General features: G+C 39.4%; 1 protein-coding gene and 1 long non-coding RNA gene across 12 annotated transcripts in view; one reads left to right on the top strand and one right to left on the bottom strand.

The window, feature by feature from the left end:
* The window catches only part of YES1 (YES proto-oncogene 1, Src family tyrosine kinase), a 75,743-nt gene that overhangs the window by 26,172 nt on the left and 23,456 nt on the right, over positions 1–26,115 (top strand). For 8 of the 11 annotated variants that reach the window (XM_060310572.2, XM_060310571.2, XM_030842571.3 and 5 more), the window contains one exon: positions 23,245–23,517. In XM_060310572.2, the coding sequence (XP_060166555.1) occupies positions 23,253–23,517 (265 nt within the window). In that variant the 5' untranslated portion in view covers positions 23,245–23,252. Of the gene's footprint in view, positions 1–11,761; positions 11,781–21,696; positions 21,716–21,907; positions 21,973–23,244; positions 23,518–26,115 lie in introns of those variants that run through there. The other 3 variants (XM_060310578.2, XM_060310577.2, XM_060310575.2) reach the window with 3 other exon arrangements.
* LOC132598347 (uncharacterized) overlaps positions 16,864–26,115 on the bottom strand; it is a 44,291-nt gene continuing 35,039 nt past the window's right edge. Inside the window, exons 3-4 of the long non-coding RNA XR_009566419.1 lie at positions 17,778–17,899; positions 16,864–16,999 (exon numbers count right to left, since the gene is read on the bottom strand). This is a non-coding gene — a long non-coding RNA (uncharacterized lncRNA). The remainder of the gene's footprint in view (positions 17,000–17,777; positions 17,900–26,115) is intronic.

Here is a 26,115-nt window from a genome sequence, read left to right as displayed (position 1 = left end):
CTAGCTATGCAGGCTTCAGTAGTTGTGGCACACGGGCTCAGTAGTTGTGGCACGGTCTCTAGCGCGCAGGCTCAGTAGTTTTAGCACACGGGCTTAGTTGCTCCGCGGCACATGAGATCTTCCCAGACCAGGGCTCGAACCCTTTTCCCCTGCATTGTCAGGTGGATTCTTTTTTTTTTAATAATATTGATGTATTTATTAGTCAAGTACTAATAGTGATTATACAGTTTTTACTCTTCTTTGTAGGCGGGCCTCTCACTGTTGTGGCCTCTCCCGCTGCGGAGCACAGGCTCCGGACGCGCAGGCTCAGCGGCCATGGCTCACGGGCCCAGCCGCTCCGCAGCATGTGGGATCTTCCCAGACCGGGGCACGAACCCGTGTCCCCTGCATCGGCAGGCGGACTCTCAACCACTGCGCCACCAGGGAAGCCCTATAATCCTTTTTATATATGCTGTTATCAAGTTTTCCATTCATATAAAATTTAAAATCAAAGAAGTATAACTTAAAACATGACTAATTACTAATATATTCTTATTGTAGCTAATTCACTCGAGTAAAATAATTCTCTCTAAATGTTAATAGCTTTCACTTGGTGGAACAGTAAATGCCAAGTGTTTTGATTGCTCAGACTCCCTTATTTTCTAGGACCTTCTCCACCATCTCATGGTTAAAGTGGGATCTGCCATTTCCGGTGGTGATCCCACCTCTTGGCTTAGAGAGACAGACCCAGAAGCACGTAGCTGACCCAATATGGGCCAGAGTCCTTTAGGAATTTGGAATTGATACTTAGAATCCTCTGTCTGGCTCTAAAATGAAGATCATAACTCTGGAACTGTTGATAGCCATAACTCTGGAACTGTTCTACCATGTGACGTCAAGAGCCAAAAAGCCATTCTTCCACAGGAGAAAAGAATAAGACAGATGAACAGAGTAGCAGAGGTGAAAGATGGAGAGGGACTGAGACAAATATAGGAAGGGAATGGAGAAGAGAGGGGGATTAAATAGGCAGGGAGACAAGGAGGAAAGAAGAGGGGGTTGGGGAGGGAGTGAGCAGAGAGAGGAGGACTCAGGAGGAAGAGAGAAAAATAAACAAACTAACTTTTAATGGCTTGGGCTCCTGATTCTGGTTTTTTCTTATGACCTTGGATTGGAGAGACCTTGGATTGAGACACTGCTGTAACCTTTATTTAAAATGCTCTTTTTGCTTAATCTACCTCTAGTTAGTTCTGTCCTTGTAGCCAGAATAGTCTTAACTAAAGCAAACACTTGTTTTTGTTACGGTACTGCTAGCTGCTCTACATACAATATTAGTTAATTCTCACAACCTTTCATGATAGATACCATTCCTCCAGAAAAATGAGGGAACCTGGGTTTAGGAGAGATTAACTAATTTGATCAAGAATCCCAGTAGCTATTAAGAAACAAAACCAGAATTGAAATGTGGTCTAATTCCAAGTCAGTTCTTATTCATTCACTCTGAAGACATTTATTGACCATCTTCTGTGGGCTAGCACCGGGCCAAGGTACAACAGAGACCAACAGGCAGTGACAATTTAGTAAATGCTGTGGGGAAGGAATAAAATGGGCTATAAGAGCACGTGAGAGGTCAGGGAAGATGCCTTGAACATTTAAGCTAAGAGCTGAAGATTGAGTAGTCATAAGCCAAGCATAAGGAAAGAGGGAGGTTGTGGTGAGCATTTATGAAAAGAAAATGGTGCAATTGAGAATCTAAAAAAAATTCATATGCGGGGAGCAAGGAGATGGAAGGAAAGAGGTGAGCCAGGAGAGGTAAATAAAGCAAATCATGCAGGGACTCCTATTTCATATTAAGGAATTTAGACCTTATATTGGGAGCAGTATATGGACAGGGCCATTGAAGGCTCCTAATCAGATTTTCTCTTTAGAAAACAAACATCCTTCACACTACACCCAGAAAAGACTGGAGAAATTCTTAACACTAGAGACAGTGAGGGTCAGCGAAGGAAGCTTTTGCAGTAATCCAGACAGTAAATGGTTAGTACCGAGGGAAGTAGTAATTAGTTGAGGGAAAAGTGGAAGAATGTTGGAGATTACAGGGTAGTATTGTCAGTTCCTGTTGACTGACTGGATGTGTGGGAGCGTGGGAGGAGTATGAGTTAAGAATGACTCTCAGGTTTCTGACTGAGACAGCGGGGTGGACTGGAACAGTGTACTCGCCATTCACTGACATCTGGGTGACAGAGAAGGAAGAGTGGATTTTGGTGGGAAAGATGGCAGATTCTATTTCAGACGTGATGAATTTGAGTTCTTGGAAGATAGCTGTCCCAGCTAACAAAGCCTCCTGCAGAGAGTGGATATATTGACAAAATGAGAACTAGTCTTTCATCTTCACCCTTCATGTTTCTGGAGGGCAGTGCCTATAGGTGTCTAATGAATTTTGATATTTTAGAGGATCTGAAAGACTTTTTCCATTAATTTTAAAAAAGTAAAATCACGGTCTCTTCCAGCAAATCGCTAGAAAGTCATTGATTGTCTTTGTCATTCTACTGTGTAATTACCATTATTCTGTAGACTTTTATGTTTAGAAGAAAAAAAAAACCTATTTAAAGGCAAAATTGGTACTCCACGTATCCTTTTACCTAGTAGATATCCAGAGAATTACATTAGCTTTTATTTCCTTCAAAATCAGTGCCAGGAAAGAGAAAAATAAACATTTATTGAGTACATATTGTATGACAAAACCACAGTTTAAAAAAAAAATTATTGCTGACAGGACAGAACTTTCTTCGTGGAAGTTAAAAATGAAAATATCTTTTAACATACTTGGTAATTCAAATTTTGAAGCAAGCATTTTAAAACACTGTATTAACCTCTGACAAAACCAAAGTAAACTGTTTACTTCATGTAGTAATGTAACATCTTGTTTGAGAAGTTGGCAAAGTAAGCTAAAAAGGACAGTGTTTTAAAAAGAAGGTTATAATTCTTCCATACATCTAAAATTATTTCACAATAGTTTTTAAATAAATGATGGTTTTAAACCTATATAATATGCACAAGTTACAATTAAATTCCTGGATACCAATCAAAATGTATTATTGATTGATTGGCTGCGTTGGGTCTTGGTTGCAGTGCGCGGGCTTTCTCTAGTTGCGGCAGGCGGGGGCTACTCGTTGCGTTGCGCGGGCTTCTCATCACGGTGGCTTCTCTTGTCGCAAAGCACGGGCTGTGTAGGCACGTGGGCTTAGTTCCCCCACAGCATGTGGGATCTTCCCGGACCAGGGATTGAACCTGTGTCCCGTGCATTGGCAGGTGGCGTCTAAACCACTGCGCCACCAGGGAACTCCCCAAAATGTGTTTTTAAAAACTTCTTTCGTACTAGTAGAAATACTAGCCTGAGTTCGAGAGGCGAGGATACAGTTTCTGCTTATTCCTGATAAAAGGCTAGTGATTTTACAGAATATAAGACCTGCACCAAATGGTATCAAAGGTCCGAAAGGTTCCTGGTCTGTGAGAGTGGTAACAGATTAAACTGATTCGCTTCTTGCCTTGCTTCCCTAAACTCATCTCCAGCCGTGCCCCTCGTCATGTGATTTATTTTGATTTTTGAAATACATCTGACTATTCCTTGCTGTTGCTTCTGTTCCTAAAGCTCCCTTTCCTCAGATCTGCATTAATTTCATGTTTACAGTTGTATATTTTATTTACCAAATAGATGTCTCAGTTTTAAATCTATGGACTAAAACATGCATTGAAACTCAAAATATTGTTACAGCAAAAGCACAGTGGAAAAAAAATATTACAGGAATTTGGAGAAAGCTAAAGAGTTCTGGGTCAGTTTTATAAACTGATGTTTCTAAAATCGTGTGTGTATCTAATTTCTTCTCTTTAGTTTTAAAAAGATAAACAGAAGGGATATATACATTATTATAGAAATAGTTGAATGATATATATATATATATATTTTTTGCGCGGTACGCGGGCCTCTCACTGTTGTGGCCTCTCCCGTTGCGGAGCACAGGCTCCGGACGCGCAGGCCCAGCGGCCATGGCTCATGGGCGCAGCCACTCCGCGGCATGTGGGATCTTCCCGGACCAGGGCACGAACCCATGTCCCCTGCATCGGCAGGCGGACTCTCAACCACTGCGCCACCAGGGAAGCCCTGAACGATATATTTTTAAGGCTTAAAACTACGACTAAAGAAGAATCCATACAGTGTCTGAGGAGCATTTAATTTCCATAAGGACTTGAAAGTATTAACTAATTGTTTACTATAATTTCTAGGTCAAAAATCTTGACAAAGAACGATAAAAAAATCTTAAGATAGGTATAAAATCAGCTTATTTTTTCAAGAGTTGACTGAATTTGTAGAGAGAATGATGCTTATAAATACTTACAAGTAATAAATATCTTGGGGCTTTACATTAATTTGTAATTTGTTACTATATTTCCTAACACAATAAATTTTAAGTGTTCTTTACAGTTCTTTACATCAGGTCCTTATGGCTGATCCTGTGCCAGACTTCATTAAAGAAACCATGCGGAACAGCCCAGAATTTAGAATGAGTTGGCTTTTTCTTTAAGTTCACTTGTTTGCACATCTAAAGTGCAAAAAAAGAAAAAATTGGTGGTAGAAAATTGCTGTCAGTGAGACTGCAAGCTCAGTTTTCCATTGCTCACATTTTCTATTCTCCTTTGACTCTTGGGAAATTAAGTTCTTTGTTTGCTTTTACTAGACAAAGTGCACGCCCTTTAGTCGTGTGATGTTTCCTCCTCTCCGTCTGTTTTCTATTCTTTCATGGTCCTGCTTATTTTTGTGCTTTATGCTAAAGGGAAGGGATTTAAAAATGAAAGTAAGAGAAAAAATCGTTGACTATGTTTATGATCCATAGAGCACTGTGTCAAACTAGGGCTTTTTACCCCCTTACTGGATACAGCATATAATGTCACAGTTGGTTAACTTGCTAGAGTTAGTTTATAGAAATAATGTACATTTAAATTTTTTTAAGAGTTCAAAAATGTGTTAAGTCATCTGAGAATTTTTAATCACTATTACTAATAATAAAACAACACGGTTATGGTGGAGAGGGGCGGGATGCTGTTTTCAGAGTTAGTAGATTTGTGTTGTGGGTAGAGCAGTGAGGCTGACTGCCAATAGTATTATCATGTTTGTAACATTTTCTAAAGGGCTGATGTTCAGTAACTTATCAAAGAACAGAAAATGTTATACACAAGCTTCCCCAGAGGCTGTATGGGTAGTGGAAAGAGGGCAGCCTAGAACTCAGACCCAGTTCCCCAGTTGTGCTTACTTTTAGCTTCATCTCCTTGAGCAAATGACTTCACCCACCCAGATGTCAGGTTCTTCAAATAAAAGATGTAGAGGTTATACCTACTTTCTTTTTTCCCTGGTAATATTAGGATTATTATGGGGTCAAATTAAATAATAAAAAATACTTTGGAGACATAAAACACTGTTAAAGTGTAAAATATTATTAAGACAGAATACCTTAACATAGAGTACAATGTGAAGTGTTACTTGCTAATGATTGAGCCAGGTGCATTTTAAAAATTATTTCAAATCTGTTCCAGCTCTACTAAACATACTGTTACAAAGCAGGTTCTGATATAGTATAGGCAGTTCTGATATATGACTGCCTGATGGAAATTTGAAAAACTTTTATCTGACTTATGGAATTGATAAGTTAAGGAAATAGTTGAAGAACCTACAAGTATTTCTAGAATGCTTGCTATGCTTGGCCTTTTGGGGAGAAACAAATGTTAGGCAGGTTGTTGGAAAGAATAAGTCAGAATCAAGTTACAATTCAGTGATTTATTCTTTCTTTTTCTAACTATTTATTTGTTTGGCTCCACCAGGGCTTAGTTGCAGCATGTGGGATCTTTAGTTGCAACATGCAGCCTTTTTTAGTTGCGGTATGTAGGATCTAGTTCCCTGACCAGGGATCAAACCCAGGCCCCCTGCATTGGGAGCACAGAGTCTTAACCACTGGACCACCAGGGAAGTCCCTGATTTATTCTTTCAACAAAAATTAAATGAATACCCATGCATCTAAAGCAATTTGTATTAAGCAGAAGAAGATCCTTGTAGTATAGGCTCTGTTCCCTGTTGCTGTCTCTTCTGGCCTCATCTTTCCCCTTATTACTCTTCCACATTGTACTTCAGCACCAAACTACTTACGGTTTCAAAATCTCACTTTGTTCTGTCTTGTCTGTGGGCTTTTGTACATCCTGCTAGCTCTGCCTCTAAAAGACAGTCTCTGCTCCCTGATTTACATACTTAAAGTCTAATTGGCTTTTTTGTCTCCCCCAACCCCAGGTCTGTGTTTGGGAAGATTAGCAGGTGGTAGGGAAAGCAGGTTGGGAAGGTAAATTGGGGAAGTAAACGTGGAATACCAGGTTAAGGAGTTGGGTTCTTATTCTGTAGGTACTAGGAAGCCATTGAAAGATTTAATCCTGGATGGTGTTCTAGACAAGGTCTCCTTTATAAAAATTATTAAGCAGTTCACAAGTTAGAACCTCCTTGGATTGGATTAGAGGTTGAGAATCACTATAAATTATCCAATTATGTAGCATAGTTGCAGAAACAGAGATGATTAGGATCTGAAGAAAAACAGAGCAGGCATTCATTCATTTAAAAAATATTATTGATGCTTACTTTGTTTCAGGCTCTGTTCTAGGTTCTGGGAATACTACAGAGAATGCCTTATAGATCAATAAGAAAAAGAGACAACCCTATAAGAAACTGAGTGTTTTGAATAGACATTTCACAAAAGAGAATGGCCAATAAACATATGAAAAGGTGCTCACTTCATCAATAATTATGAACATAAAATTTAAAGCACAGTGAGAGACCACTACATACCCACCAGAACAGATAAATTTTAAAAGATTGAAAATGCCAAGTATTGATGAACATGTGAAGCAATGGCAACTCTCATAATCTGCTGATGGGATTATATACTGGTGCAGCCACCCTGGAAAACTGTTCGGCACTGTGTACTCTGTGACCCAGCAATCTCCTGCAAGGTATATTTCCAGTAGGATGGTTGCTGGCAGTTAAGTATGTTTCTTAATCTGGGTGGTGAGTACATTGGTGTTTGGTTTGTGCTAATTCGTCTAGCTGTACATTTGTTATATTTACTTTTCTGCATATATGTTATACTTCAATAAAATTTAAAAACAAAATTTGCCATTAGATTCTGGAGAGGAGAGCCATCATTATCCTCAAAGTCATTACCATTATAGCAAACATTAGTGGTTATTATATGCTAGGCACTGTTGTAGGCGCATTACATGTATTAACTCATTTAATCCTCACAATAACTCTTGAGTCTTAACTTTTATTTTTCCCATTTTACAGATGAGGAAACAGGCACAGAAAGGTTGAGTAACTTGCCAAAGCTCACGAAGCTGCTGAGCGGTGGACTCAGACTTTTTTTATTTTTTGCGGTACGTGGGCCTCTCACTGTTGTGGCCTCTCCCGTTGCGGAGCACAGGCTCCGGACGCGCAGGCCCAGCGGCCATGGCTCATGGGCGCAGCCACTCCGCGGCATGTGGGATCTTCCCGGACGGAGCATGAACCCGTGTCCCCTGCATTGGCAGGCGGACTCTCAACCACTGCGCCACCAGGGAAGCCCTGGACTCAGACTTTGAACCCAGACATTCTGTTTCTAAAATCTGTTCTTAAGTACTGTGCTGTACATCCAATAAGCAAATAACAGAACAGTCTGTGCCTTCAACGCTTATGTTTTATATAGTGATAAGTGCTATCAAGAAAAATAAAGCAGGTTAAAGGGGAATAGGCAGTACTCTAGGGAATGTTGTACTGCTGCTTTATATAGGGTGGTCAGAGAAGTTCTTATTGAGAAGGTGGTAATAGTGCAAAGACCCGAAGAAGCTGAGGGTATGAGCCATGCCAGTATGTAGCAGAAGAGCTTTCCAGGCAGAGAAAAGAAGGGGCAGTGGCCTGAGATGGGAGTTACTTGGCCTGTCTGAAGGACAGCAAGAAGGCCATGGGGCAAATAAGGACACAGTAGTAGGAGATGAGGTAAGAGAAGTAATGGGGGCTCCGTAGTAGGATCTCGAAGGCGATTGTAAGAACTTCGGCTTTTACTCTGAGTGCAGTGAAAGTCTTGGACGGATTGTGGCACAGAGTGATGTGAAATGACTCGTGATTTATTTATTTATTTAATAAATTTATTTATTTATGGCTGCGTTGGGTCTTTGTGGCTGCGCATGGGCTTTTCACTAGTTGTGGCGAGCGGGTGCTACTCTTTGTTGCGGTGCGTGGACTTCTCATTGCAGTGGCTTCTCTTGTTGCAGAGCACAGGCTCTAGGCGCACGGGCTTCAGTAGTTGTGGCATGTGGCCTCAGTAGTTGTGGCACTCGGGCTGTAGAGTGCAGGCTTAGTAGTTGTGGCACAAGGGCTTAGTTGCTCCGTGGCATGTGGGTTCTTTCCAGACCAGGAATCGAACCCATGTCCCCTGCTTTGGCAGGCGGATTCTTAACCACTGCGCCACCAGGGAAGTCCCTGATTCATGTTTTAAAAGGATAGCTCTATTACTTTGAGAAAAGCCCGTGAGGGGGTGCCAAAGCAGGAACAGGGAGACCATCTAGGCTGTTGGGAGTAATTCCATGTTGTGGAATTAGTGAGAGATGGTGTGACTTGGACCAGATTAGCAGTGGAGGTGGAGAAAAGTTTTCAGATTCTGGATATATTTGTAAAATAAAGCCTAGGAATTTGCTGTAGAGTTGGATATAGGATGTGAAATGAAGAGATTAAAGGATACTTCAGAGTTTTTGTCCTGAACAACTGGAGGAACAGCATTAACATTTACTGATATGGGGAAGATTGCAGGAGCTGGTTTGGGGAAAAAGATTAGGAGTCTTGGAAATGTTAAATTTGAGGTGCTTTTAGACATGCAAGTTGGGGATATTGAGTAGATATTTAGAAAACTAATCTGGAGTTCAAGTGAGGAGACTTTGGTAACCGTTGATGTATACTGTTGTACAGGTATTTAAAGATATGAGACTGGGTGTACCAGCAAAGGAGTGAGTGTAGATGGAGAAGGCCTGTGTTTAGATGTCAGGAGGTGAGGAGGGTGTGTCCTAGAAACTAGGTGGAAAAGGGAGGGATCCCTTGTATGGACCGTGGCTGACTGGTTAGGTGAGATGAGGACTGGATTGATTTATCAATGTGCAGTTAATTGGGGACCTTAGTGAGCAGTTTTAATGTAGTGGAAGCAGCAAGCATGGGCAGAAATCAAGAAAATTCCGATTATATTTTAAGTGAGTATGAGAAACATAGGAAAGTTAGAAAAAATTTTTGCCAAAATAAGTGGGATGTGTAGAGAGAAGAGGGAAAGTTGAAATGGACAGGATTATGAAGGCCTGAGGTTTGAAAAGAGAATGCCTGACCATCTTAAATATCTGGTAGCATTTCTTCTTGTTGTCACTACCTTATCAATGCTTTATTTCCTATAGCATTTTGAAACAAAAGGTTTTCGAGTACTATAATTTATGTTCTTTTGGGGGATGACAGGACAGCCATAAGAGAAATAGAAAGGGGCCATTTTACTTCTCTGCTTTTGAGAATTTGCCCCATCAGCAAAGCTCTGTTGATGTTTTTAGTTCCACTCTACCTTCTCTTGCCCTTTATCCAGGGAAGATGAGAAAGTACAATAGTTTAGGTGTGATGAGGGATCAAAGTAAAACTTTGCATTTGTTAACCTGCCTGACTCTACCCTCTGGTAATGGCTGGTGACTTAGTGGGGCTAGATCAGCATTACACATTAATCTTCCATATCTCTGACTTCCTTTCCACTAAAGAAAAAAAATCTAACACAGAAATTTGTTTCAGTTGGAAAAGTTTTTACTTTTAGTACATTTCGCTAAAATATATGTATTTTTAATAGGTACTAAAGCAAGAGCTTATGCGGAACAGACTAATCATCATGGTAACTTCTAGGCCCACAATCTCGTAAGGAGACCATGGGCTGAGCACCTGACGGGCAAATCTGGTCAGCAGGTTAGGGCAATGAGATAGCAACTTACATTCTTTTGCTTTTACTCTTCTTCATGCTAGTGCAAACTCAAATAAGTGAATTAGGCAGTGGCTGGGGGAGTTTGAGGAAACCTGGAATAGACCATAAATGAATGAAAATTATGAGTAAATAGGGGTTAGAAGTAGGGAACTGTTATCCCAGTAGAGAGTGAAATAGTTGGTTGAAGCATCGGGGGTATGGAAATAGAGATGCTGAATCCACATGATAGAAGGGAAGCAATAAGCTCCTAACAATAAAGCAATGATTACCCAGTATCAAGACCTGCATTCAAACCTGAACACTATCAGCTTTTTGGGATTAATCTATATGACTAGATTGTTCTGTAGTTTATGGTTTTTATGAGACTCTTGCCTCTTCCCTATTACCATTTTTATGTTTAGAATAAAAACTTTCTGGAGTCCAAAAGAGCCTAACTCATTAAGCTGAGTATAAATTTTAGACTTAGCAAGTGGGTACATAAATGCTACCTTAAAAATTATTTCTTGAAATTAAAAATACTACAGAGCACTTCAATTATAGTAAAACACTTAAAATGTTAATTTGTTTGAAAGTGATGATGATGATGATTTTTTTGGCCATGTGGAGTGACATGTGGGATCTTAGTTTCCCGACCAGGGATCGAACCCACACCCCCTGCAGTGGAAGCGCAGAGTCTCAACCACTGGACCGCCAGGGAAGTCCCTGAAAGTGGTTATTGTTAAGGAATAAGTCCATTATCTGTTATATAAACTGACTTAATTTTATTTAGAAATAATACTCTCTGCACGTTAATGATATTAAAACCAAGGAATGAAATGTTTTTTTAGGGATTAAATTTAAGAACTTTTTTTTCTTTTTGGCCGTGCCTTGCAGCATGTGGGACCCTAGTTTCCCAACCAGGGATCGAACCCATGCTCCCTGCATTGGAAGCGTGGAGTCTTAACCACTGGACTGCCAGGGAAGTCCCCTTTAAGAACATTTAAAGTGGCCATGATGGATTTACCACTCCGCCCAAAACCAAAAACCGAAAATCTGGACAAAGTATATGAAACAATTGTTTTCAGACATTGAACAACAGCAATACAGGACTGTGATCCCTGAAAGACAGGAAACAAATGAGGTAAGCTGGGCAGTCACCTAATCACCCCAGCTTTCTCTAGAGGCATAATTGCAGAGCAGGGATAGGGATCTTGGGCAAAGGAGGGTGGTTCTTTTTTTTTTCTTTTCTTTTTTAAAAAATTAACTTTACTTATTTATTTTTGGCTGCATTGGGTCTTCATTGCTGTGCGTGGGCTTTCTCTAGTTGTGGCGAGCGGGGCGGGGGCTGCTCTTTGTTGCGGTGTGCAGGCTTCTCATTGCAGTGGCTTGTCTTGTTTCGGAGCACGGGCTCTAGGCGTGTGGGCTTCAGTAGTTGTGGCACGTGGGCTCAGTAGTTGTGGCTCACAGGCTCTAGAGCGCAGGCTCAGTAGTTGTGGCGCACAGGCTTAGTTGCTCCACAGCACGTGGGATCTTCCCGGACCAGGGCTTGAACCCGTGTCCCCTGCATTGGCAGGCGGTTACTTAACTACTGCGCCACAGGGAAGCCTGAGAGTGGTCTTAATAAGTCGAGGAGATCAGAATTCATGGAGGCCAAGGCAGCTGGAAATTGCAGGGGAGAATTCCAGCAGAAAGACCACTATTTAGAAAAATAACGCTAACAGTCTGCAAAGGAGTCTCTCTGATTTTTTTGCTGAATTCTGGAAGGTACCTGCAGAGTGTGAAACTGTAAAGCCAGGCAAAGAGCAGTTTGTTGTGAGCTGGTGGCCCTTTGAGATCACGGAGGGTTGGGAGGCATTTGAGGTTTTACCAACTGGAGGGGGAAAAGTCCTTGTTGATTACTCTGGACTTCTAATAGAAACCTTGAAAGGGCTGTGGTGCTAGACTAGATTAACAAAGGAATATTATGAACAACTTCATGCTAATATAAATTTTTTTTTTTTTTTTTTTTTTGTTGTTGTTTTTTTGTGGTACGCGGGCCTCTCATCGCTGTGGCCTCTCCCCCTGCGGAGCACAGGCTCCGGACGCGCAGGCCCAGCGGGCATGCCCCACAGGCCCAGCCGCTCCGCGGCATATGGGATCTTCCCAGACCGGGGCGCGAACCCGTGTCCCCTGCATCGGCAGGCGGACCCTCAACCACTGCGCCACCAGGGAAGCCCAATGCTAATATAAATTTAATAACTTGGGTGAATTGGACAAATCTTGAAAAAGTTACCAAAGTAACACAAGAAAAATCAAATATGAGTAGCCCTGTATGTTAAATTTGTAATTGAAAACTCAAGGCCCAGATGGCTTCACTGGTGAATTCTTTTGAACATTTTAGAAGTAATACTAATTTTAACTCTTTAAAATAATAGAGGAGGAAGGGAACATTTCCCAACTTATTTCATGAGGCCAAAATTATCCTGATACCAAACACAGACAAATTACAAGAGAACAAAAGAGCAATATCTCTTTGATTATAGACATAAAAATATTGAACAAAATATTAGCCTTTAGGAATATATTAAAAGGGTAATATATCATAACCAAATGGGTTTTATTCCAAGAATGCAGAGGTGCCAAGGTGGGGTTAACACTCAAAAATCAATTAGTTTAATCCACCATATCAGTTGAGTAAAGGAGAAAACCCATGTGATCATCTGAGTAGATATATAAAAATAACTGACAAAATTTAACACCCATTCATGACAAAAACTCTAGGCAAACACAGAATTAGAAGAGAATGTCCCTTAGCCTAATGAAGGTCAGCTACAGTCTTACAGCTAATATACTTAATGGTGATAGACTAAATGCTTTTCCCTTAAGATCAGGAACGAGGCAAAGATGTTCTCTCTCCTCACTTCTATTCAGCATTGTACTAGAGGTGCTAAGGGAGAGTAAAAGTGTTTATTTGTACACATGACCTTTAATATAGAAAATCCTATGGAACTAAAAAAAAAGCTATTAGAATTAAGATGTGAACTTATTATTATTAGGGTCACAGGATATGAGGTCAATATATAAGTATCAAGTATATATATTATTAATATATGTTTATATAAGTGATGAACAATTAGAAATAGAAATAAAGTAATACCATTTATAGTAATAACCAAAAACCATGAAATGCTTAGAGATAAGTTTAACAAAAATTGAACAAGACCTATCTATCTATACACTGAAAATTGCAGAACATTGCTGAGAGAAATTTTTAAAGTTCTAAATAAATGGAGTACTGTATTCTTGGATCAGGAGATCAATATTTTCAAGATGCCGGTTCTCCCCAAATTGATCTGTAGGTTCAATATCATCTCAGTCAACATTCCAGCAGGCATTTTTTCTAGAGATTGACAAGCTGACTCTACAGTTTGTATGGAAATGAAAGACCCTAGTGCACAGGCAAACTGCAACTTCCAGGCCAAATCTGACCCGCTGCTTGTTTTTGGAAATAGTTTTATTACAACATTGCCACACTTAGCACTTATGTATTGTCTATGCACTAACATGCTTTTGCACTAACATGGTGGAGTCAGGTAGTTGTGACAGAGACCATTTGGTTTGCAAAGTTTAAAATGTCTATTCTTTGACTCCTTCCAGAAAAAGTTTGTTGACCCCCTTCCATAGAGTATCCAAAATAATTTTGGAGAAGATAAAAAAAACCCTGGAGGACTTATTTTATCTAATTTCAAGACTTACTGTAAAGCTATAGTGATGAAGACAGTGTGATAATTGACACTAGCATAGACATATAATATAAAACAATGGAACTAATAGTATAGAAACAGACCCTTGCATTTATGATTAATTGATTTTTTTTTTTGTGGTATGCGGGCCTTTCACTGCCGCGGCCTCTCCCACTGCGGAGCACAGGCTCCGGATGTGCAGGCCCAGCGGCCATGGCTCACGGGCCCAGCTGCTCCGTGGCATGCGGGATCCTCCTGGACTGGGGCACGAACCTGTGTCCCCCGCATCGGCAGGCGGACTCTCAACCACTGCGCCACCAGGGAAGCTGTATATGATTAATTGATTTTTGACAAAGGTATCAAGATAATTCAATGGGAAATGGATAGTCTTTTCAACAAATGGCAGTTGAAGAACTGTATATCCAATTTAAAAATATGGGATCGCAGACTTCACAACATACACAAAAATCCACTTAAAATGGCTCAGTAGGCCTGATATAAAGAGCTAAAACTTCTGGTGAAAACAGGAGAAATTCTTCTGGTGAAGAATCCTCAATTAGGACACAGCACAAACCATAAAATTAAAACTTCTTAATTGAGCATCAGAATTAAAAATCATGTTCAAGGATACTGCTATAAAAATGCAAAGGCAACCTATAGGCTGGGAAAAAATATTTGACAAAGAACTTGATTCTGGAATATTAAATAATATAATAAATAGTATTATATTAGTAAATATTCTTGTTTCCAGAATATATTAGAAAGAAGACAACCCAATTAAAAAATTGAGTTGAACAGATACTTCACCAAAGTAGATATGAGTAGCAAATAAGCACATGAAAAGATGCTTAATATCAGGTGCTTAGTCATTAGGAAAATATAAATTAAAACCTTAACAATAGCACTACACACCTAAAAAAATCAACTGACCAATAACAAGTGTTGATGAGGATGTAGAGCAACTGGAATTCTCATTTTGATCGGGAGAATGCAGAATGTTAAAGCTGCTTTGGAAAAGTGTTTGCAGTTTTTTATAAAGTTATTCTTCCAATACAGCCCAGCAGTTTCCCTCCTAAGTATTTACTCAAATGAAATGAAAACTTGTGTTCACAGAAAAACCTATGTGTATGTGGTCATAGTGGCTCTATTTGTGATTTTCAAAAACTGGAAACAACCCAGATCAACTGGGGAATGAATAAACAAACTGTGGTGTATGCATACCACTCAGCGATAAAAAGGAATGAACTAAAAAAAGGGGGGTGGGGGAGGGGAATGAACTGATACCTGCAAAAACATGGGTGGATCTCAGATGGATTATGCTAACTGAAAAAAGCCAGAATCAAAAAGCTACATGCTGTATGGTATCTGGGGAAAAAAAGGTGAAACTGTAAGAACAGAAAACAGATTAATGGTTGCCTGGGGTTGGAGGGGGAGGTTGACTACAAAAAGTGCATGGAGGTGTCATGGAATGGGGGTGGGGATGGAACTGTTCTTTATCTTCATTGAGGTGGCAGTTGCACGACTGTATGCATGTGTCAAAACTTGCAGACCTGTATACTAATATGAGTGGATTTTACACATTTATGCCTTAATTTTTAAAGATAGGGTTTTAAAAGTGAGAAACTGACCTATTGATGTAGTAAGGTATGAAGGAATCATCATTGCATCTTAGTAACCATGCAGTCTTAGATTGCCATTGGATCTAATCTGAGTGTAGAAATAATACTGGATTTTAGAGGGCAGGCTTGAGATTGAAATGCTCTTGATAGCATTGGCAAATTAAATGGTGGTAAAGGTGTTTGGCAGTTACCTAAGTCCTGACCATTGTTTATATCAGTGAACTAAAATCAGTGGTTAATCAACAGTTCTAATGATTTTGGTAATGCTCATGTTGTAAATGTGTGTAACATCAATTCAGCCATATGCATTTTATATTGTCAGCTACCTTTGGTATCAGTAGATTTCAATTGTCAAAGCTCTTTAGATAGAATAAAAAGTCAAAGAGCTGTGTAGACTATTTGGATCATATCCAAACCCAAGTAAACATGTGATGGGTTTCTGAGAGGGGAAAGAAAGACTTAGAAGTGTTGTTGAGAATGTGGAGAATGGATTCACATTCACTGCTGGTGGGGATGCAAAATGGTACAGTCACTATGGAAACCAGTTTAGCAGCTTATTACAGTAACTTAACTTTATATGACCAAGCAGTTCCATTCCTTAGGTATTTATGGGGAGAGGGGGGAGAGGCACATATCTACCCACCCGAAGACTTGTATGGGGATGTTTGTAGCTGTTTTATTTATAATAGCCCCAAACTGGAACAACCCAAATACCCATCAACAAGTGAATGGCTAAATAATTATGGTATATGATGGGGTTCTACTTAGCAATACAAATTAATGAACTACCTATATATGCAGCAATATGGAAGTATCTCAGGTACACAATGCCTAATTTAAAAAAATGGCAGACACGAAAAAGACTATAGTATTATTCTATTTATATGAAACTCTAGAAAAGATAAATGTATAGTTAGAGAAAACAAATCAGTGATTGCTTAGGGCTGGGGTTGGGGATTTTCCCTATTGGGAAAAGGGTACAACAGAATCTTCTGGGGGTGATTGGAATCTTCTATATTGTAATTATAGTATTGGTTGCACAGTTACAGACATTTGCCGAAACTCATTGAACTGTACACTTTAAATGGTGCATTTTATTGTATGTAAATTACACCTCAAAGTTGTGTTTTTGTTTTTTTTTTTTGCGGTACGCGAGCCTCTCACTGTTGTGGCCTCTCCCGTTGTGGAGCACAGGCTCCGGACGCGCAGGCCCAGCGGCCATGGCTCTCGGGCCCAGCCGCTCTGCGGCATGTGGGATCCTCCCGGACCAGGGCACGAACCCATGTCCCCTGCATCGGCAGGTGGACTCTCAACCACTGCGCCACCAGGGAAGCCCAAAGTTGATTTTTTCTTTTTCTTTTTTTGGCTGCGTTGGGTCTTCGTTGCTGCATGCAGGCTTTCTCTAGATACAACGCACGTGCTTCTCATTGCGGTGGCTTCTCTTGTTGCCGAGCATGGGCTCCAGGTGTGCGGGCTTCAGTAGTCGTGGCTCGTGGGCTCTAGAGCGCAGGCTCGGTAGTTGTGGCGCACGAGCTTAGTTGCCTCACGGCATGCAGGATCTTCCTGGGCCAGGGATCGAACCTGTGTCCTCTGCATTGGCAGGCGGATTCTTAACCACTGTGCCACCAGGGAAGTCCCGAAGCTAATTTTGTTAAAAAAGAACATTTTAGGAAAGAATATCTGGTAGTGTCTAAGGGAAGAAGTTTCTGTAATCTAAATTTTAAATTCATATTTCTCAGAAAATCTTAAAGTAACAGTAATATTCAAATTGAGGTAAAGCCTGTTTTTCAGCAAATATTCATGCACCTTATACTCAAGCAAATATCTATGAAATCATTTGCTTAAAAATTGAATTTTACTTTTATAGACTATAAATTTTACAGTCTTAAGGATAGCTCAGATTTATGTAAATACTTTGAGAGAAGATCTATTTTTGTTAAGCTATTGATTCTTGATATGTTGAAAGGGATTTAATATATTAACCATTGTCATGTGATTTGAGTAGTTTATTATTTAAGATCCTTTCAGCTGCAAGTAACTGAAAACCAAACAAGAAAATTGACTTTTACAGTAGATATTTATCTCACATAGTAAGATTTCTGGAGCTAAATTGTGTTCTCGGGTTATTATAGGGTTATATAGTTCAGTAACTGAGCAGCAGCATCAGGGACCCAAGTTCCTTTCATCTTTCTGCCCTCCCCTTTTCAGTATGTTTGTGTCCTCCTTTCACATGGGTGCTTTGTGGTCTCAGATTTAGGCATCAACAACAATAACATCTAGGGAGTGAAATGGAATATTTCTGTCTTGTATTCCTTTTTACAAGTGAGGAGAAACTTCCTAGAAGCCCATGCTCATGGCTTACACAGTTAATGGCAAAGGGATAGGACCAAGAGTGGCTTAAATCAGTCATTATTTATTACCTGGGGCTGGACAAATGAAGGAAGGTGAACAAAATCAGGGTTCTTTTATCAAAGCAGGATGGCTGTTGAGTAACCCAAGTGTCTGCCGAATTAGATTACGCCAAGACTGCGAAGGAAAGGATCTGTGAAGTAGACAAAGAAATCATATAAAACGTTTTGATACAAAGTGTATGTTCCCAGCTTATGAAGATGTTGCATTCCAGATTTCACCATATTTTCATGGCCTAGTCATTAATTTATTATTCAACTTAACTGTGCTCTAACTTTTACCTTCATGATGCTAAGAAATGCTCTTGTGAAAGTCATCAGTGAGCTCCTAATTACTAATCAGCTGGCCTTTTAAAATCAGTTTAAATGCCACTTGATTTCATGTTGGTCTTTACCATTATTAGTCATTTTCTTCTTGAAAGTCTATTTCTCTATTCCCACTGTATTATTCTGCTTGTTAAAAATGTATTAAATACTCCAAACTAACAAAAAGAATTATATCTATTACCTACATTTAACACATTAACATTTTTCTCTATTTGCTTCATTTATCTTTTAAGAAAAAAAAAAAAGTGCCACAGATACAGTTGAAACTCTTCCCCAACCCTTTCCACTACCTTGAAGTTAATGATTATCCTTTCCAATTGTGTTTTTGTATTTATGAAAGCACTCCCAACTCTTAATTGCTGCTTCCTAATTTCCTTGCCCGTCTGTCCCTTATCTGTAGGTGTCTTGCAACACTGTATTAATTTTTCACACCTCTCCAAGTCTGTGCCTTGGGTGAGTTTTATTATCTCCAAAAGGTGTGGTAACACTGAAAAAAAATTTAACTTTTCTCTGGTTTCTACCTCTTTCTGAGTTTTACACTTACTGTCATTCCCCACTAGACTTCTTAACGTCATGCCCCACAGACCCCTAAAACTAACATCTGAAACTGAACTGGTTGGTCCAGAAAAACCTGTTTCTCTTTTCTCTACCTCATGGTGTTACTTTCCACTCAGTTCAAACTAGAAACTCTTGCGTCATCCAGCCCCTAGCATGCACATAGTAACTACTTTTAAAGTGTTTGGTAAATTGTAGGGACTGAGTAAATGACTCCTTTTTCATGTCTCCTCCACCCATACTCAGCCGATCACCTAGAGTTGATTATTTTACTTATTTTCATTTCCCCTCATCTTTGGCCCCAGTAATCGTGCTTTTGTCCTGCCTCACATGGGTCATGGCAGTAGTTTTGTAACTTGACTAACTGCCGCCATTTTCTTTCCACTCTATAATTTGTCCTTTTACCACAGTTATTCTAAAACATATTTTCTGCGATTCACCTTTTTTTTTTTTTTTTGCGGTACGCGGGCCTCTCACTCTTGTGGCCTCTCCCGTTGTGGAGCACAGGCTCCGGACACTCAGGCTCAGCGGCCATGGCTCACGGGCCCAGCCACTCCGTGGCATGTGGGATCTTCCCAGACCGGGGCACCAACCCGTGTCCCCTGCATCGGCAGGCAGACTCTCAGCCACTGCACCACCAGGGAAGCCCTATTCATCTTTTTAAGAATCTTAACTTTCCAGTGCTCCCTGGATAAATCTAAAAGTTATTGCTTAGCAAATAATCCTCTTTGTGTGTAAATTCTCCTCGAACAGTAGCCATCTGTCCCACCATTCTCAAAAACACCCCCTTATACTCCTGCCACAGGGTTTTCTGTTCCCCAAATACACCATGCTGTTCCAAACATCTGAACCATTCTTCCCACTTCATTCTTCCTGGAATATCCTAGTGCTTCTTCCCTAAGTCTCCAACTCTTCAAGACCTAGCTCAGATGCCATTGTCTGCAAAATTTTCTTTCCCAAGCACTCAAGGCAGAGCTCATAACTTCTGTTGTATTCCCATGATGTTCTGTATGTACCTCTGCTCTAGTGTTTTTTTTTTCACTCTGGCATTTTTCAAATTTTACAATACTGTGTTTTTTTCCTTCACTTATGTGTGACCTTTTTAAAGAAAAAGAACCATTCTTGCCATCCTTAGCTCCCTTTATAGTGTCTCATAAATATATGTTGTTAATAAATATGTATCTGTAAGTTAGTAGCTTGGAACTTGAAAGAGGCTTTTCCCATGTAAATATTTTAAATAATGTTATGTTTCTAAGACAGTCCATTAAAATCTGTATAACTCATTGCACCTGAAGTTTACTTAAAAATGTAAATCACATCCTACATTTATAATAATGTTTCTAGGGAATTCCCTGGCAGTCCAGTGGTTAGGACTCAGCACTCTCACTGCCAGGGGCCCGGGTTCAATCCCTGGTCGGGGAACTAAGATCCTACAAGCAACGCAGTGTGGCCAATATATATATATTATATATATATATATATATATATATACGCACACACTTATATACATATATACATATATATATATATATAAATGTTTCTAAAGGAGATGGGCAGCCGTGATGGCTCCTGTGTATTGATACTGGGTGCTATTGGAACTGTCCTGGAGCTATTGAAAAGAATAAGTGGGTAGATGTGAGGAGCTGGACCAAAGACTCTATTTAAGAAAAAGAGACTGGAGGACAGTAGTAATGAAAAACTGGTAGAGTGAGGGAAAAAAGATGATACGACTTTTGAAGGAAGAGGAGTTAAGTTAGGAGTGATGTCTTACGGGGCGAAAAGACCTTAGCAAAGATCCTGAGTGAAGAAAAAGGTGAAAATGAGGAAGTAAGGAAGCTGGAAATAGAAATGAGGGTGGGTAAATAGTTATAGTAACCTTGGTTATGAATTGATGTATTTCAGTTGGTCTGTTATCAAATTTAAAATGTTAGCACCGTTACTGGCTTTCATAATTTTTTCTCTGTCATACAACTACTGTTCTTTCAAAGTCTATGTAATCGTTAAAATTTTTTTTAATATTTAGACTTTGGATATAGGTAATAGTGTAAGTCTTGTATAGATTTTAAAATATTTTTGCAATTTAACATATTTTGTGGGTATATATTGATTGTTGATTAAAATTCACCCTTCAGCCTTGAGTATTGAGCCAAAATTTGCCAATCTCATAAGCAAAAAGGATACCTTTAAAAATTTGCATTTATTGATTGATTGTCGTGCCGTGCGGCTTTTGGGATTTTACTTCTCCGACCAGGGATCAAACCCAGGCCCTCAGCAGTGAGAGTGTGGAGTCCTAACCACTGGACCCCCAGGGAATTCCCTAAAAATTTGCATTTATTAGAAGACTGGGATGGTTGGACATACCTTCATATGCTAATTGGCCTTTCATATTTCCTTCGTGAATTGCCTGTTGATAGGCTTTCCTATTTTTCTAAGGGGCTTATATATATGTTTTTTAACGTGTAAGAGTTGTCTGTATTAAGAACGTCAACCAGTTTTCATATGAGTACATGTATGTGTTGAGAGAGCAAGTAAGAGCATGAGCAAGTGCAAAGATATTCTCCATATTCTCCCTACTTCTCACGTCTTTAGTTTCACTTAAGAGTTTCTGTGTCCACACCTGCCCCCCCAACTTAATCATATATCTCTTAGTCTTTTCCTTTAAGGTTTCTACTTTTACGCTTTAAAGACTTTTCCAACTCCTAGATTATGAAACAGCTTACCTTTAGTTTTTTCTAACACATTTAGAAGACTGCCTTTTATATATTTAGCTTATTATTCTCTCATAGTGTTTTCAGTAGATATTGTAAGTTTCCAGTCCCAGTCATGTTCCAATCCTGTGCTTTATTGTCACGTCTTCAGAATATACCTGTTTTAAGATAGATGTGAAAACCTTCCAACTTTGAGTTTCTGAGACTGTTTCTCTTTTAATATTTATAGCTACATTTTAAATCAATATTATGTAGTTGAGTTTGTAAAAATGTTCAGTCTTTCAGAATTGATGAAGCAGTCATCTTATCACTCACCTACTTCCTTTTGAATGCTGTAAAAGAAGGGAAATACTGTAAAAAGTAAGTGAATTAGGGGAATTCCCTGGCAGTTCAGTGGTTAGAACTCTGCACTTCCACTGAAGGGGGTGCGGGTTCAGTCCCTGGTTGGGAAACTAAGATCCCGCATGCCACGCGTCACAGCCAGGAAAAAAACAAAGTGAATTAATGAAATCACCATTAGTTCTTCTGCAGGAAGTGAATGGAATAATGCAGATTTTGTCATATCAGTAAACATACTATATGCAAGTCATGTTGGTAGGCTGTACAGTATATAAGAGGTGAGAAACTGTTGCTTTTTAAGAAATGTGTTGCCAGTGACTTGAGGGTAGGCTGGGAATTAGCAGAAAACAAGATGCAAGTGAGAGTCTCGTACAAAAATCTCTCCAAAAGTACATTAGAAGTTTTAAGGAAGAAGGTATTTTACCAGTTATGGAGACAGCCTGAATGGTAAAGTAACAATTGTAATAACCCTCAGTGAATGGATAAATTTTAGCAGGTAGAGATGTGAGGAGAGTATTAACCTACAGAGGCACTTTTAGGAGGGAAAACACAAAAATGGGAAAGCACAGGGCATGTGTATTGGAGAAACAGGAATTTATTTTTTCTCCATGTGTGCATAAGGTAAGTGAGGAAATGATAAAGTGGGAAAGATAAATTGAAGTCCAATTTGGCAAGCATTGGGAGTGCGTCCATTGGTAGGGAAGGGAAAAGATATAGAGCTGCATTGTCCTGTGTAGTAGCTACTAGCCACATACAGCTGTTGAGCACTTAAAATGTGCTTGGTCCAAATTGAGATGTACTGTAAGTTTAAAATGCACACCAGATTTCTAAGATTTAGTACAGGAGAATATAAAACATCTCATTAAATTTTTTCATATTGATGACATGTTGAAATAATTATATTTTAGATTTATTGAGTCAAATCAAATATATTATTAAAATTAATTTTACCTGTTTTTATTTTTTAAATGTATTTACTAGAAAATTTAGAATTATATGCATGGCTCAGATTATATTTCTGTTACACAGTGCTGGTATAGGTAGAAGGAAAGCAACCAGAATTTGCTAGTACCCACTGTGTAGAACCAGAGATTGTCTAGAAGTTGTAAGAAATTTAATCCTTATAGAAAACCTTACGAAGTAGGTGATATTATTGTTCTCCTTTTTCAAATAACTGAAGTGCAGAGAAGTTAAGCAACATACCTGCAGTCACTGCACTAGGAAGTAAGAAGCTAGGATTCAAACTCTTGCCTCTGGCATCAGAGCCCATGGTTTTCCCAATACACTGTGGCATGTTGGCATTGAACCATTAAAGGAGATTGAGCTGGAGAATGACATGATTGGAATGATACATTAGCAGAATTGTAATAAAGATAAATGATGTGGAGAGACTTTATTTGCAGCTGTCTAAGTTCTTTTTGGTTTGTTTTGTTATTGTTAACTTATTTGCCGGGGAAAAATGCCTCGTTTAAAGTCAACTATTGAATTGCACCTTTTGAAGTATGTTTTATGTTAACTGCTTCTCAAAATTTGTCTTATCACCTTTCTAGATTTGATAATGGGCTGCATTAAAAGTAAAGAGAACAAAAGTCCAGCCGTTAAATACAGACCAGAAAACACTCCAGAACCGGTCAGTACAAGTGTCAGCCATTATGGAGCAGAGCACACTGCAGTGGCACCAACATCCTCCACGAAGAGCACATCTGTTAATTTCAGCAACCTTTCCATGACACCATTTGGAGGATCCTCAGGGGTGACACCTTTTGGAGGAGCATCTTCCTCATTTTCAGTGGTGCCAAGTTCATATCCTGCTGGTTTAACAGGTGAGATTTAAATGGACAATCCTGTTGTTGGTTTGAGAATGTGACCTTGGGCAATACATAAAGTTTGCCTGCTATAACAGAAATAACTTACTGGGGGACTATTAAAATAAGTTTATGTAAAAATTAAAGTCTCCAACATAAATTCAAGTCTTATTGTGTACATCTGGGAAATTTGGTAGTAATCTGATGGTGATTTTATATATATATATATATATATATATATATATATATGTACTGGGTTATATAATTATTTCACTAATTCATTTTTCAAATAATTATTGAGTGCTGACTGGCAGGCACTGGAAATATAAAGATTAAAAATGTATACCCCAAAGAGAACCCTCCTGCACTGTTGGTGGGAATGTAAATTGATACAGCCACTATGGAGAACAGTATGGAGGGTCCTTAAAAAACTAAAAATAGAACTACCATATGACCCAGCAATCCCACTGCTGGGCATATACCCTGAGAAAACCATAATTCAAAAAGAGTCATGTACCACAATGTTCATTGCAGCTCTATTTACAATAGCCAGGACATGGAAGCAACCTAAGTGTCCATCGACAGATGACTGGATAAAGAAGATGTGGCATATATATACAATGGAATATTACTCAGCCATAAAAAGAAATGAAATTGAGTTATTTGTAGTGAGGGGGATGGACCTAGATTCTGTCATATGCAGTGAAGTAGGTCAGAAAGAGAAAAATACTGTATGCTAACGTATATATGGAATCTTAAAGAGAAAAAAATGGTACTGATGAACCTACTTGCAGGGCAGGAATAAAGACATAGACATAGAGAATGGACTTGGGGACCGGTGGGGGAGGGGGAAGCTGGGTCGAGGTGAGAGTAGCATGGACATATATACACTACCAAATGTAAAATAGATAGCTAGTGGGAAGCAGCCTCATAGCACAGGGAGATCAGCTTGGTGCTTTGCAATGACCTAGAGGGGTGGGATAGGGAGGGTGGGAGGGAGGCTCAAGAGGGAGGGGATATGGGGATATATGTATATGTATAGCTGATTCACTTTGTTGTACAACAGAAACGGAGACAGTATTGTGAAGCAGTTATACTCCAATAAAGATCTATTTTAAAAAAAAGTATACCCCTCCCTCCTGTGGACTTCCCTGGCAGTCCAGTGGGCGCAGGTTCGATCCCTGGTTGGGGAACTTAGGATCCCACATGCCGTGCAGCACGGCCAAAAAACAACCACCCTGAAAAATGTATACCCCTCCCTCTAGAATATTACAACTTCTGAGGATTGTAAAGTGCTAGCCATTATTAAAGTATTATAGTAGTTACTTGATAAATGTTAGGTAAGTGGCAGTTTCGTGATAATACAGTTTTTTCGATTAGACACTACTGACTGAAAAAAGAAAAATCCTGAGGCTCAGTGTTTAAATGATTTTTTTTTCAGAGTCACAGATAATAAGCAGGAGGGCACAGATTTAATGCCCTATTCTAGAACTTCATTTTTTACCCTACAGTATCCTTTCAGAGAACAGCAAGAAGTGATGGCCAACAACCTTTCATGGAGTCAGAAATGCTCTAAAAACGTAGTCAGAAATTTCAAAAAGAGAGATGGTTCTTTTGTGAAGGGTCCCCTATCGGGATGCTTTTCCCTTGAGTAACAAAGCACAACTGGGTTTAAAAGGTAGGGTGAGCTCCAGGATTCCTTGATCCAGCAGTTCCTTGATGTCATCAAGGACTCGAGTTTCTTTGGTGTCTCTCTTGGAGCCCTTGGAGTGTCCACTTTATCCTTAGGCTTGGCAAAACAGCTACCAGCACCAAATTGAGCAACATGAGGGGACAAAAGAAGAATCTCTTCTACAAGCATGGACTATAAATGTGTCCCTTCACTCTGCTCACCTCCAGACCAAAAATAGTGACTAGAGAATGTCATACACAAATTCTGTTAGACTGTTCATTTGAGAAGTTATGGACATCAAAGAGTCAATAATAGTCTTAATTCCAGTCCCCTAACTCTAAATACTTCAGTAATAGTTGGTCATGATGGTATTTCTCAGTCACCAGTAAAAGTTTATTTTCAGGATTATATGTTCTGGAAAGATATTAATCCAAAATGATTAAATGTTGAGAAGACATACTTGAGTTACCTAAAGCAGTTTATTTACAGGAAATAGTCCGTTCATGGGTATTAATTTATTGATGAGTGTCTGTGTGCCAGGTATAGAGAGTTGTAAGCAAGAGAAACAAGATTTCTGCCCCAGTGGAGTTTACATTATAATGAGGGTTGGATAATAATTATAGAAACAACTAAACAGGATGATTAATGGTTCATAAATACTATGAAGGAACTAACTAGAATGATTGGCGAAGGCCCTTTTTAAATGATCAAGGAAAGCCATCTTGAGATGAAATCGTTTGAGCTGAGGTTTGATGAGAATGACCTAAATATGTGTATAAATGGGAAAAGAGCTTTCTGGGAAGAGAGAATAACAAATGCACTTTAGGAGGTACAGATGGGCTTGGCAGGTTTGAGGACTAGTATGGGCAGAGGGTAGAGTTACATGATATGCGGTTGAAGAGTCAGGATTTCTCAGGACCTCATAGACTATAGTAAGAAGTATG

This window comes from Globicephala melas, chromosome 13, assembly GCF_963455315.2.
Source record: "Globicephala melas chromosome 13, mGloMel1.2, whole genome shotgun sequence".
NCBI classification, from domain to species: Eukaryota; Metazoa; Chordata; class Mammalia; order Artiodactyla; family Delphinidae; genus Globicephala; species Globicephala melas.
This window is presented reverse-complemented; position numbering and strand designations above follow the sequence as displayed.